Source organism: Rana temporaria, chromosome 1 (assembly GCF_905171775.1).
Source record: "Rana temporaria chromosome 1, aRanTem1.1, whole genome shotgun sequence".
In the NCBI taxonomy this organism is placed as follows: domain Eukaryota; kingdom Metazoa; phylum Chordata; class Amphibia; order Anura; family Ranidae; genus Rana; species Rana temporaria.
Window position 1 is genome coordinate 352,969,104 of NC_053489.1, and position 14,689 is coordinate 352,983,792.

Here is a 14,689-nt window from a genome sequence, read left to right on the forward strand (position 1 = left end):
AGCCAAGAATCTTCTGTGTGGCTCACAGCCATTGTTTTGCAAGTAAACTGTGGTCAGACTAAATTGTTGCTGAACAGTAACTGCTTACTTATGCCAGTCACAGAAATCCTGGTGGCAGCATTGTAACAGTTTCATTGTACACAGAAGAGAAAACGATTATTGATTGGTTAGGCAACTGAATGTTGCCCGTTCAGTTTGCACATATTCTTTCCTTTGATGGAGTCTTTTTAAAGTGGTTGTAAACCCACTATTTGGACTTTTACCTACAGGTAAGCCTACAACAAGGCTTACCTGTAGGTAAGGAGAATATCTCCTAAACCTGCACGGTTTAGGAGATATTACCCCCGCAATGCGGGCGGCGCATGCGCAGGGGGGACTCCACGGCTGAAGGACCGGCATCGCCGGACCCTGCCGATTTTAAATCTCCCGCGCGCACGCGCGGGAGTGACGTCATCGCCGCTCCAGCCAATCACAGCGCTGGAGCGGCGATACCCGGAAGACACGCCGGAGCAAGATGACATCCTGCTCGGCGTGGACCAGGTAAGTGGTACACACCTCGTTCCGAGGTAAGTATTTCATAATAGGCTAGTATGCGGTGCATACTAGCCTATTATGCCTTTTGCATTACAGGTTTGGGGGAAAAAAAAAAAAGTTTATGCGGTTTACAACCGCTTTAATATACAGTAGCTCCATTTATTAAAAAAAAATAAAAAATAAAAGGTTTTATGTGTCTGTAGAAGAAAGGAAAGGAGTCAAGGTCTGGAACGTTTACTGCTCTACAATTTTACATGCTTTACTTTTCTCTTCTACAGATAGTGTGCTTGACATAAACTGTCATAAAAGCCGACACTGAGTGGCTGAAGAAGAAAATCTAGAGTGGAACAAGGCAATTCTGCATTTCAAGCTTTTACTTATTGGAAAAGACAATGCAAATGATCCTATGGAAAATCTAAAAACAGAAAATGTTAAAGTGTGTAAGGCCATTCTTGAGATAGTTAGGTCTATGACCAGGAGTTCTTTTTATTTATTTTCACCGTATGCACACCATTTCCTTTCACTTCCTGTCCCAGAGACACAACAGAAAGTCAAAGGTTGCTTTAAGTGATATTCCCCTCTTAGGCAGCTGCTCCTGTGACAAATTTTCTATCACCTTGTACAAGAGACAATGATCACGTAGACTAATAGTGAGAGTGAATCTCATCAGTACAGTACATTCAATGTCAGCAGAGCCTGTTATTTGAGCAAAACTTACCCGAACAGACCAAAGACCTTCAACAGGAGGCGGCGTGATCAAAAGGGGACTGCTGGTATCATTCTTAAAACAAAAAGGAAAATTAAAGTTATTGCACATTATATGCTAAAATGTTTAAATTCCCATTTCTGAACTATATTTACTGTACATTATTCTGTTTTTGGACACTGCTCTCAGCTAGATTGCAGCGGGAATGTATGGCTGTCTCTTTAGAATATATTTTACCTTGAAAATTGTGCTGTGATTAAGGCTTGTAAGCCGCAACGCGTGAACCCCTGTATATTTTACTCAATTTTTTTATGCACCAATAAAGAAGCAACAAGGACGTTTGGAGTTGCTGGCTCTATTCTTTGTATTTATGATTCTTTAGGCCTAGTACACACGAGAGGATTTATCCGCGGATAAATCCTCTCGAGGATTTCCACGGATTTGGATCCGATGGAGTGTACTCACCATCGGATCGAAATCCGCGTCGAAATCCCCTCGCGATGACGTGTCGCGCCGTCGCCGCGATGATGACACGACGACGTGCGCGACGCTGTCATAAAAGGAATTCCACGCATGCGTCGAATCATTACGACGCATGCGGGGGATCCCTTCGGACGGATCGATCCGGTGAGTCTGTACAGACCACTGGATCGATCCGCGGGAGCCAATTCAAGCGGATAGATTTGTAGACATGTCTACAAATTTTTATCTGCTGGAATTGGGAAATGTCCGCGGATAAATATCCGCGGGAATGTACACACCATAGAATCTATCCGCTGAAACCGATCCGCTGAGATCTTTCAGCGGGTGGATTCTATCGTGTGTACGGGGCCTTAGAGTAGCTTATTTTCTTTTGTTTTTAGCATCCTCTTTATGTTTTTTGTAAACCTCAATTTTTTTTATTAAAAACCTATTTGATCAAAAAAAATATATAATTAGTGCTTTTATGAGAACATGAAGTATTAAAGGATGGCTATAGCAAAAAAATATTGTGCTTGGGTAACTGCATGTGGTTAATGCCTCCAATTGCCTTTACATTTATTTTTATTCCCATTACACTGGAGGCGTTTTTCAGGTGTTTTAGTGCTAAAAATAGCGCCTGAAAAATGCCTCATCTGCAGTCTCAGTGTGAAAGCACAAGTACTTTCACACTGGCATGACGTCAAAAAAAAGTCCTGCAAGCAGTATCTTTGGGGCACTTTAAATGCAGTGTATACACTGCTCCTAAAGTGTCCCTGCCCATTGAAATCAAAGCAAAGCGCCTCAGTAGCGCAATTTTGCCGGCAGTTTTAACCCCTTTTTTGGCCGCTAGCGGGGGTCAAAATTGTCGAAAAGCGCCTCTAAAACGATGATAAAGCCCCGATAAAACTAGGGCTCTAACACGCAGAGCAAGCTGTCCAGCTAATGTGGCAGTTACGGGGGGTTGGGACAAACTTCAAAGTGTGAGTTCACCTTTACAGAAAATCTTCAAGGCAAACTTACACTGGACCCTCTCCCCATCGTACCCGACTTAAACTTTTTATTATTACTTTTTGTGCTTTACAAATAAAAAAAATAAACTAAAAATATTGCTGCATCCACCCAGGGTGGCCCGGCTGGATACTACCCGGGATCGTGCTGGTGGTCTCCCTGTGTGTATTGTGGTTAGCTAGAATGTTATCTGTTATATTGCAAAGGGTGCTGCTCTCGCCATGTTGGCAGTTGAGGGTTCAAGCCCGCACCAGTTGGGGAAAGTGCAGGGCGGGGTGGGGGGAGGGAGGGATGCAAAGGTTCTGGGTTATAGATGGTTTTCTTTTGTTATATATTTCACCTGAGCAAAATGTACATAGGATAAGTTTTACTGAGTTACTGTTGGCATGTAGGGATGTGCACAGTGGTGGGCACGGGGCTAAGCGGTGTGCAATCAAATGTTGCCAGAATCCTTGAGTTCACAGCCTCCCCTGGTATATCCCATGGCCACACTAAAGCTACTAACTTGGAATGTCCGAGGGATGAGGGACTCGATCAAGCGCTCTGCAATATTTACAATCCTCAAAAAACAGAGGGCAGATGTTGTAGTCCTAGTCGAGACACACGCGGAGGGCCTTGCCCAACGGACGCTTAGACGGCCGTGGGTGGGCTGGGACTTTCACTCTGTCCACACCTCCCATTCCAGAGGAGTCTCTGTACTAATCGCCAAAACGGCACACTTTGAACTCCAGGATTCAGCGATAGACCCGCAGGGCAGGTATGTCTTCTTGAAAGCTAAACTGTATGGGGACCAGGTCCTCCTCATGGCATTCTACGTTCCACCCCCATTTCAGTCCACTATAGTAGTCTCCGGATTTGACTTTATGGCCCTACACCCCGACACACCGGCAATCTGGCTGGGAGACTTTAATACAGTTCTGGACCCCTCCCTAGACAGAATGGCCAGAGACCAGGCCACACCCACGGAATCGCGCCCTACTAGATTCGCGAGACTTCTCGCGGATTTCAACCTAGTCGATACATGGAGAAACGGGCACCCCACAGACCGGGCGTATACATGCTTTTCGACCTCTCACCACTCAATGTCCCGCATAGACTTGATATTAGTGTCTAAAAAGCTTCTCCCTAGAGTGAGGGACTCAGGTTTCTCCCCTCGGTCCCTCTCCGACCACTGCCCATGCTGGACGGAACTGTCGCTGCCCCGGACTCGCCCGCCGCCCTCCTGGCGGTTAAACCCATTCTGGCTGACCCTGCTCCCGGAGGATGCGGACCTAGCCACGGAGTGGGAACACTATTTTACCGATAACTCCGGGTCTGCGTCCCCCCGGGCAGTCTGGGAGGCCTTTAAACTTCACGCTCGCATGGTACTCTCATCCCGTATTAATTCCCTTAAGGCCACTACTGCAGAGACACTGGACAGAGCCACGGAACTAGTTACAGCCAAAGAGAGAGAATACACTGCCAACCCGACCGCTGACCTAGCTGCAGAGCTCCAGCTCTGCACTAGGGCGGCTGACCAACTGCACTACGAGAGATCGAAGCGCAAGCTTTTCTTTCTCAGACAGCGGACGTTTGAACACGGGGAGAGAGCGGGAAAATTACTTGCCTACTTGGTACACTGCGAGGAAAGACCCCCAGTGGTAATCTCCCTGCGCTCTCCAGCCGGAGATTTGATAGCTGACCCAGAGCGAGTGGCTAGTATGTTCCACGACTTCTTCTCCTCTTTGTATGACACAGTAGCCCCAGACACCGACTCCCTGTCGGAAGACTTCCTAGCCAGCCTCCAGATTCCACGACTGACCACGCAACAGGCCCAAACACTTGAGGAGCCACTAACGGCAGAGGAAATATCCGCTGCAATTGTTGGCCTCCCGAAGTCCAAAGCCCCGGGATCGGATGGCTTGCCAGCCGAATTCTACTCCACCTACGCGGAAACGCTGGTCCCTAGGCTTCTTGCCCTATACAAATCCATCTTTGATGACTCTGAACTCCCGCCCTCAATGAGGGAAGCTACCATAGTATTAATCCCTAAACCAGGCAAGGACCCTCACCAACCAGAGTCATATCGCCCCATCTCCCTCTTACAGGTAGATATCAAAATCCTGGCCAAGGTGCTCTCAGCTCGCCTTAATACCGTGATCCTCTCCCTTGTACACGCCGACCAGGCGGGCTTCATGCCCGGCCGGAATACCTCTTTTAACCTAAGGAGGTTGTTCATTAACCTCCAGGCCAGGCACGACAACCCGGGGGCTAGAGTTATCGTCGCATTAGACACCGCCAAGGCATTTGACTCGGTGGAGTGGAGGTACCTATGGACATGCCTCGCTAAATTTGGGATAGGCCCCAGGTTCATTCACTGGGTGAAACTCCTTTATCAGGCCCCGGTGGCAAGAGTGCTAGCCAACGGATGGCCCTCAGACCGGTTCCCCCTGCGGCGTGGCACAAGGCAGGGCTGCCCCCTGTCACCGCTGCTGTATGCCCTGGCGGCAGAGCCGTTGGCAATCGCCATACGTTCACATCCCGACATAACGGGCCTGCGGAGAGGTGGTGTGGAGGAAAGAATAAGCACATACGCAGACGACACACTTCTGTACCTGGACGACTCCACGGACTCCCTTTCGCTGTCCCTGACCCTGATAGAGCGCTTCGGAGCTTTCTCGGGGCTCAGGATCAACTGGGACAAATCCCAAATACTCCCGCTGGATAGCTACCCGGAGACCAGAGACAGGGCCTTCTCCCACTACAGAGAGTGGCCGACATTAAATATCTAGGGATTCGTACTACCAGGGACCCTGCAGACTACATTAAGTTGAATGTCACGCCATTGTATGAAATGCTAAAGTCCAAAACACAAGCTTGGACCAGACTCCCGCTAGGAGTCTCGGGCCGAGTAAATTTAATAAAGATGGTCCTGCTGCCCAAGATCCTCTACATAGTGTGGCACTCGCCAATATACCTAGTGCTCAGGTGCTTCAGGCTTATGGAAACTATCCTAAAGCCATTTGTGTGGGGCACCGCGAGACACAAACTCCCCTGGCAAAGACTGAAAAACCCAACTGACTTGGCCGGACTGGCGTTGCCCGATCTCAACGCGTATTATCTGGCTGCCCAACTGTCACAACTTTTCCACGTGGACAAAGTTGACATGATCAGGTTTCTTCGCCTGCTCTGCCCAACATGGACTCAATCACTAGGCGATCCCCTAGTGGCTATAGCGGGAGGGTCGAGGATAGCAGAGGGAAGACACTCTTTGCTATATCACTATAGGAGGGTGTGGAATATAGTGTCAGACAGACTAAACATACCGCCCCTACATGGCTACACCTCCCTGTGGCACAACCCCGCCCTACCGGAGCTGGAGCGCATTCAAGATACCGAGGTCTGGAGCGCTAGGGGAATCTACTACTTGTCCCACGTCACCAGGAGCGGAAAGCTGAAACCCTTCCCTGTGTTACAATATGAGTATAACCTGCCAGACCACATGATATTCCGATACGCCCAACTACGACACGCCTTTAGGGCTCAATTCCCCCAGGACGACTTAGCCCTTGCCGATAACCCCCTCATGGCTGCTGTCAGGTATCCTGACCCCAAAAAGCTAATCACCCAATTCCACACTATGATCACGCTCCCAAGGGCGACGGTGGCGGCCTACGCCCTAAAGCCCAGGTGGGAAGCGGAGGTGGGCCCAATGGAGGACGACGAGTGGAGCGACGCTCTAGACGCATGCAAACTGGTATCCCCAAAACTGTCAGACCGCCTTACGCAAACTTTCATCATAAACAGGGCCTACCTCACACCCCTTAGGATCTCTAAGTATAGGAGAGACTTCTCCGACGCATGCCCAATGTGCAGTCGCGAAACGGGCACCTTCTTCCATTTACTATGGCAGTGTGCCAAGATCCAGGCTTTCTGGGAGCAGGTCGTGAGATTTCTCCATGACAAAATGGGATCCCCCATCATGCTACAGCCCAAGATATGCCTTCTGGGCATTTTTCCAGACACTGAAATCAATAAATTCCTCAAGATCTTTCTGCACGAGACACTTTTTGTAGCCCGAAAAGTTATAGCACGGGTCTGGATGAGGTCGGAACCTCCAGAGCTGTCCCACTGGCTGGCAGAGGTAAACAGCACGCTGCCTTATAAGAAACTAGTGTATTCGCATAGGGGCTGTGCGGCCAAATATGAAAAAATTTGGGGAAAATGGCTAAATTCATCCGCAACCTGCTCCCAGTAGGGATGATATGATCAGGGAACCACTGAACTCGCGAGAAGGCGGGGGAGAACGGGAGGGGCGTGGGTTGAAGGATCATTAACCCTACTGTGCTGTGCCCGCATCGCGGGAAGGCTAGGAATGAATGTTATTGTACCCTCTGGCACCTATAGTCACATACCTAAGCTTGTACTCTGTCTGTGAACACTTGTTGTATACTATGACTGCACGCCTTCTACATGCCCTGTAAATTGTTATTTTGCTCAATAAAAACCTTTTTGATGTAAAAAAAAAAAAATATTGCTGCATCTTGCCTAAAAAACTGTTAGCTGGTTCCAAGATAACGTGCCAACACAGTTTTCAGTCTGCTACAGGTATCAAATCATTAATATTAATCCTGACATCAAATTTCTATTTCGTTTTAGTCATAGTCTTTAAAATGTCATTTAAAGTGGAGTTCCACCCTGTTTTTTCCCCCCAAAAATAAAGTGAAAATAGAGGCGCCAGGACCAAGCAATCGCCGTCGGGGGGCCGACATCGCGGGTGTTTAGGACAGGTAAGTTTCCTTATTAAAAGTCAGCTACAGTGTTAGTAGCTGCTGACTTTTAAAAAAAAATGCGGGTGGAATCCCGCTTTAAGTCATCTGAATTGTTTTAGTTGTATTTTAGTAGACTAAAATTGAATGAGTTTAGTTAATAGTAATGCATTATTTAAAGTGGAAGTCCATGCAAAAACAAAAATCCCAGCAAGACCAGAGATCTAACACTAACCTCTCTATTCCTGCAAAGAAAAAATGTGTATAGCCGATCTGACCCGCTCCAACGCTGAGCTGTCAGCCGCGGCTTCACAGTAGAGGCAGGTGCAGAGGAGACGGACAACAATGGAATCCTCATAGTAACTCTATGGGTGACATTACTTCCCATTCATTTCATAGCTGTTGTCGGCCGTGTCCTCTGCAGAGCTTCCACTGTTAGCGATCGGGTCGGAGCGGGTCAGATTGGCTTCCAAAAAGGAATGTATACACATTTATTCTTTACAAGGATGGAGAGGTTAGTGTTCGATCCCTGGCGTCTATAGATGCAGGAATTTTAGATTTTGCATGGACTTCAGATTTAAGCATTTCTCTAGAATCTCCAAACACATTATATACTCCTGGAGTAAAAACCTAATAACATAGGGGGTTATTTACCAAAGGCAAATCCCCTTTGCACTATAAGTGCACTTGGAAGTGCAGTCACTGTAGATTTAATGGGGGCATGCAAGGAAAAAAAAAACAAAACAGCATTTTACAGCATAGTTTTCGTCAATTGACTTAAAGTGGAGGTCCACCCACCACTGCAAGAATTAAAAGCCAGCAGCTGATTTTAATAAATCAGACACTTACCCAACTATACGAGGCTCCGCTCTCCTACTGGCCCGGCGGCCAGGGAGGGAGCCCGGGCGGTGATGTCAATACCTGCGACTGAGACTCCGGGAAGTGGGAACAGGATACCTGTGAAAGACAGGTATCCTCCTCCTCTCCTCTACCCCCCCCCCCCCTGAAAGGTGCCAAATGGCACCAGGGGGGGAGGGGCAGTACAATAGGCGGAAGTTCCACTTTTGGATGGAACTCCGCTTTAATTCTAAATGTATTTTCGTTTAGTTGTCATCACTAAAAACATGCAGCGGACGAAAATTTCTGAAAATATTTTCGGCAACACTTGGAACCATTTCAATATTTCCCAGATAAATACAATGTTCTCAATAAGAAAATATTTTGTTCTCCAAATTAAGAATTAAAGCTCACAATTTGCTTCATCAATTCCCTCCTATGGAACTTTTACAGTTTGAAAATGAAAAGTCACAAGGACCTTCACAGCCCAGCCCTAATATCACTAGTGCAAGCCACGGTTCTACTCTTGCTCCCTCTGGAACTGCCCACACATACTAGTGTGTTGCAATATGGGAAAATTACCAAGATGCCACATTACGGGGGGGAGAAATAGCTACTCAGTCCTGCTTCCAAAATGTGAATGCTTTAAAAGGCTAACTTCAAAGCAGAATTCCAGAAGAAAAAAAATTGCCTAATAAAAGCTAAAACAACAAAATCTTCAATATTCACCCGTAATCCAGTACTTGCATTACTTTTCTTCTACTAGATATCTTCTGTCGGGTGGCCAGAATCATTCAAACCATGTTGTCCTGGACTTGCCCCAGTCTGACTGGAAAGTGGAAGGAGAAGCAGCCTCTATTTTCACTCTGTCACTCTGATTTCCCTTCCTAACAGCATGCTTCTTGTCAGCACGTAAACTGATTGGCTCTCTATACTTCTTCCTCTCACGCCCAGTTATACAGGGACTGAAAGAGGCTGAAACCAGGTCAAATTCAGACACTTACACTACTTGTGTTTAACCACTTCCATACAGGGCACTTACACACCTTCCTGCCCAGACCAATTTTCAGCTTTCATCGCTGTTGCACTTTGAATGACAATTGCGCGGTCATGCTACACTGTACCCAAACTACATTTTTATAATTTTGTTCCCACAAATAGAGCTTTCTTTTGGTGGTATTTGATCACCTCTGGGATTTTTATTTTCTGCTAAAAAAAAACAAAAAAAAACACGAAAATTTTGAAAAACAAATGCTTTTTATTTGTTTCAGTTACAAAACTTTGTAATTAAGTACGTTTTCTCCTTCACTGATGGGGCTGCACTGACAGGCACTGATAAGGCAGCACTGATGGGCACCGATGAGGTGGCACTGAGGAGGTGGAATTGATGGGCACTAATATGCAGCACTGATGGGGCACTGATAAGTGGCACTGATATGCTGCACGGATGGGCACAGATAGGCGACACGGATGGGCACAGATAGGCGAAACGGATGGGCACAGATAGGCGAAACGGATGGGCACAGATAGGCGACACGGATGGGCACAGATAGGCGACACGGATGGGCACAGATAGGCGACACGGATGGGCACAGATAAGTGGCACTGATAGGTGGCATAGATGGGCACTGATAGGTGGCATGGATGGGCACCGATAGGTGGCACAGATGTACTGTATTATATTGTACTGATGGATGCCAATCAGTGCCAAACAATAACGCCTGCCAGTGATGCCCATTGTGGGCACTGATTGGCATCCATTGTGGGCACTGATTGGCATTTATTGTGGTCTAGGGTGGCATACCTGGTGGTCTAGGGTGGGCATCCTCGGGGGGGCTGCGCTGATAATCGATCAGCACAAACCCCCCCTGTCAGAGGAGCAGCCGATCGGCTCTCCTCTACTCGCGTCTAAAAGACGTAAGTGAGGAAAAGCCGATAACCGGCTCTTGTTTACATCGTGATCAGCCGTGATTGGACACGGCTGATCACGTGGTAGAGAGTCTCCGTCAGAGAATCTTTACCTAGATCGGTGTTACGGGGTGTCAGACTGACACCCCGCAACAACAATCGACGCGATGCGCGCCCCCGGGGGCACGCAGCGGTTTAATATCCTGAAGACAGCATATGACGTCGGGTCAGGATATTGAAACCACTTTGACGCCGTCTTTTTGTAATAGGGCAGGCGGCAAGTGGTTAAGCATTATTAAGTATTATTAATTTCAAAGCTGTATTAGTTGTGTCTATTATACTTCCCTTGAGTTCAGCCTTAAAGCATAACCTCACAAGTTAATAACTTAAACATGAAGCAAAAACATCAAGTTTATAGCCATGCAACAGTAAGCCACATATTTCTCTCATGAACAGTTTTTGTCTAACTGTTATAGCATTAAACATAATGACCATATAAATGCTTTTAACCTGCAACTGCATGTAACACACAGCAATAAAATGAAAAAATAAAAATAAACTATACATTTTTGAGACAGGTGGCAAAAGAGCTAATACTGTTCAAATGTGTGGGAGGAGAAAAAAAAAAAAAAAAGAAGAAGAAGAAGTGGTGTCTAAGCAAGTTCTATCCAAATTGGTGTCATTGCCCATGCAACCAATCAGCTTCTATCTTTTATAAATTCCACATACCGTATATACTCGAGTATAAGCCAAATTTCTCAGCACATTTTTTTTGTGCTGAAATGCCCCCCTCGGCTTATACTCGAGTCACCTTTTTGCACCTGACCTCCTGGACTTTGGGGACCCGGTACCGGACGGCCATACGTCTCCTGGACCCCAAACTTTTTTCACACATGTAGCCCCACTCTTCCTCTACAAAGTTGTGCAAAGTTTGTTGTCCGGGGGACCTTCGGCCGGAGAGCACTGATTTTTCAAAGCCGGGCACCCCTTTCATAAACTCCCATGTTAAACGGTAATTTCTCAAGTGATTTTTGGGGACCTGGTACGGCCGGTCGTAGGTCCCCCGGGCCAGGAACACATATAGCCCCATTTCTCCTCTACAAGTATGCAAAGTTTGTTGTCTTGGGGACCTACGGCTGGGGAGCACCGATTTTTCAAAGCCGGGCACCCCTTCCATAGACTCCCATGTTAAACGTCAATCTAGGCATGGGCACAGTGAGGCATGGACACAGTGAGGCATGCAGATGGACACCCTAGGCTTATACCCAAGTCAATATGTTTTCCCATTTTTTGGTGGTAAAATTAGGTGCCTCGGCTTTTATTCGGGTCAGCTTATACTTGAGTATATACGGTAGCTTGTAAAATAAAACTTTAACTAGTTACTAACCGCCCTATAGACGATATACATCTACAAGGCGGTTGCTTAACTCTGGGAGGACGTCCATGGACGTCCTCCCAGAATCGCGCTCCCGCGCGCCCTCTGGGGCGCGCACACGGGAATGTCCATGACCGGACCCGGCGCATCACGGATCACGGTAAATCGCCGCTGATAGCGGCGGTTTACCACGTGATCGCTCTGTCCAATGACAGAGCGATCACTTGTAAACAAACCGGCGTCATGTGATGACGCCGGTTCCTCCCTCCCCTCGCTGTACCGAACGGTACAGTGTGAGAGGAGAGGGGGAGAGAGCGGAAGCAGCACAAGTGCTGTGGGCTGGATCTGTGACAAATGCAGTCACAAATCCAGCCAGCCATCCATCCCTGCAAAGCCATCCATGCCCCATACTGTTCAATACTACACACCTATACTGTGCAATACTCTGCAATACCCCACACTACTCTGCAATACCCCACACTACTCTGCAATACCCCACACTACTCTGCAATACCCCACACTACTCTGCAATACCCCACACTACCCTGCAAAATGGGGATTTTTATGTAGTGAGGTTTGGCGCCATTCCATGAGCGTGTGCAATTTTAAAGGGTGACATGTTGGGTATTTACAATTTTTGGGGTTCAAAATACAATTTAAGGGTAGGTTAGGATCTTAGTTTCGAATTATAAACTACTTACAGATGGCAGATTTCTCACTAAAAGTGGCAAGTGGCGGGACAGCTACCTGTTCTCAAGCAGCTGTATGATGCTAATTATATACCAGTCTCATTCCCCTTTCTCATACCCATAAATTGGAAAACCTCTTCATGCAGTAGACAACACTACTGTTAGAATAAATTACTGACCTATAAAGTCAAATGCCTACTCGGCTGTTGCAACCAATGCTAGGGAGATGTGGCCTTGCATTGACACCATTAGAGCATGATTCACAGCTTCATACTTTTATATGTTATATCAGAGCTCACGTTCAAAAAGCAGACAAATGGGTACCACAGCCCAAACAGCAACTGCAGTGTTACTGATTTTTTTTTATTTATTTTTTTGGTCTATGTAAACAAGGGTGGTCCAACCTTTGGCCCTACCTGGGACACATTGGAAGAGGCATTGTCTTGGGCCACACAAAAAAATTCATTAACAATAAAAGTAGCCGACAGGCAGAAAAAGTCAGGGAGTTCGCAAAGTTAACGATCACCAATATAGATAATAGTAAAACCTCACTTTTTTATGATATTTTTATTATAAAATTAAAAAAAGAGGGCAACATAAAACTAGTGCGATATTTGACACTCTTTGAATTTACGAACCTATTTTGTCCTTACGACACATTCCTTGATACGCCTCGAATTTGGCGGCATGTTTTTGCATTTAATGCCTTTTCAAATTGTAGTGTTTAAAAACTGCCACAAAATCCCTACAAATTAAGCAGAGTGCCTTAGTATTTGCATCGACAAAAAAGGAGTAATCTGTCCAATTATCCTTGAACATTCTTCCTTCATCCCCAACTTTTCTTTTTTGGGTTGTTTTCTTTTGCGACGATGTGGAAGCCATGCTAGAATTAAAAAAATAATAGGTAAGGGTATCGGATTTCAACTATGTGCTGTGTGGGGAGAAGATGGTGCTGTGTACAGTGCAGGCATGGGTGACGTCCGGGCACAGTGTCAGTGGTAGAGAGGGGGGGGCAACCCCCTAGATCTGGTCATTTGGCCCTTACATGCCTGACACTAGCAGGTCTCCCTGCATGCGCCTCCGGTGCCATGAAAAACAAGGAATCCCCTCCTTCCCTCCAGATGTGCCCGGGCCTGGCTTGTCTCCGCTGGCCACTACCGCTATGCCATGGCATCCTGCCGTGTCTCCAGACATGACTGGGCCCCATTCACAGTGCCAAGTTTACAATTTTGTGTTGGGCCCCCCGATGTAAACCCTATATATCGTCTTTTTTTTTTTTTTTTTCAGTATGGTTAGCATGCCTAAATGTATACAGTCCAGGGTCTGCATTCCTTTAGACGTGATTTCCCTTTGGGAGTATCTCACTAAAAATGACATTCTTGTTGCAAGCGAAGCCCAAAATCAAATTGGTATCTTAGTACAGACTTCTGGGAAAATCATTAAGCCAAACACACAAGCAGAAAATGACTTTTCTGGGGGGTGTTCTGTACACCATTTGTGTACAGAACGCCTCCAGGTTGCCATACTGCATTGCATTTTACAGAAATTTACAATGCTGCAGATTGAAAAGGAAAGGCCACGTTTAACAACATTCAATTACAATGGGACTTCTGTCGCAATTGTAAATTCTATAATATTTTTTTATTTCTCCATCGAAAATGAAGTTTCCCTTTAAGCAGTTAAGTTTTATTAATCTGTTTCAAAGTTGCTTACCTAGCGATACAGGCAGTAACAGCACTTCCTACTACAAGAATGCTGTGCACCCCACAAATCTGGCCTTTATGGAAGAGTGGCAAGAAGAAAGCCATTGTTGAAAGAAAGCCATAAGAAGTCCAGTTTGCCCTTCCTGGGACAAGTGTGTATAGGAATCCGATGAATAGAGATAAGAGATAGTCCATCCATTTTTCTCTCTTTTTTGGGGGGGGAGGGATAGGTAGGATATATAAGGACAAGGGAACAGAGAGGTCTAAGGTGTACGAGAACAATACATCTTATCTAGAGATTTTGATAAAAAGGTTTAAGATGTGTTGTTAATTAGTACAACAATATGGTAAAGGAGAGATATGGATATGTCTTGGTTAGTTGTTACTTTGTTTTTTACTAAATGGAGCGATAATATGTATACGATTATGTATTTCTTGCTTTTGTCATGTTAACATCTCTTTGTGACCTTGAATACAAAAAGAAAAAAATAAATGTTAAAAAAAAAAAAGTGTCCCGTTTGCAGTTTGCCAGAAGCCATGTGGGAGAAGGTGCGCTGGTCAGATGAGACCCAAATTTTACTTTTTGACCTAAAAGCAAAACACTATGTGTGGCGGAAAGTGAACACTGCACATCACCCTGAACACACCATCCCCACGATGAAAAATGGTGGTGGCAGCATCATGTTGTGGGGATGCTTTTCTTTAGCAGGGACAGGGGA

General features: G+C 46.2%; 1 protein-coding gene across 4 annotated transcripts in view; it reads right to left on the reverse strand.

Moving 5' to 3' along the window:
- The window catches only part of EPS15L1 (epidermal growth factor receptor pathway substrate 15 like 1), a 214,913-nt gene that overhangs the window by 148,724 nt on the left and 51,500 nt on the right, over positions 1–14,689 (reverse strand). For all 4 annotated transcript variants that reach the window (XM_040320975.1, XM_040320967.1, XM_040320992.1 and 1 more), the window contains exon 6: positions 1,253–1,315. In XM_040320975.1, the coding sequence (XP_040176909.1) occupies positions 1,253–1,315 (63 nt within the window). The remainder of the gene's footprint in view (positions 1–1,252; positions 1,316–14,689) is intronic.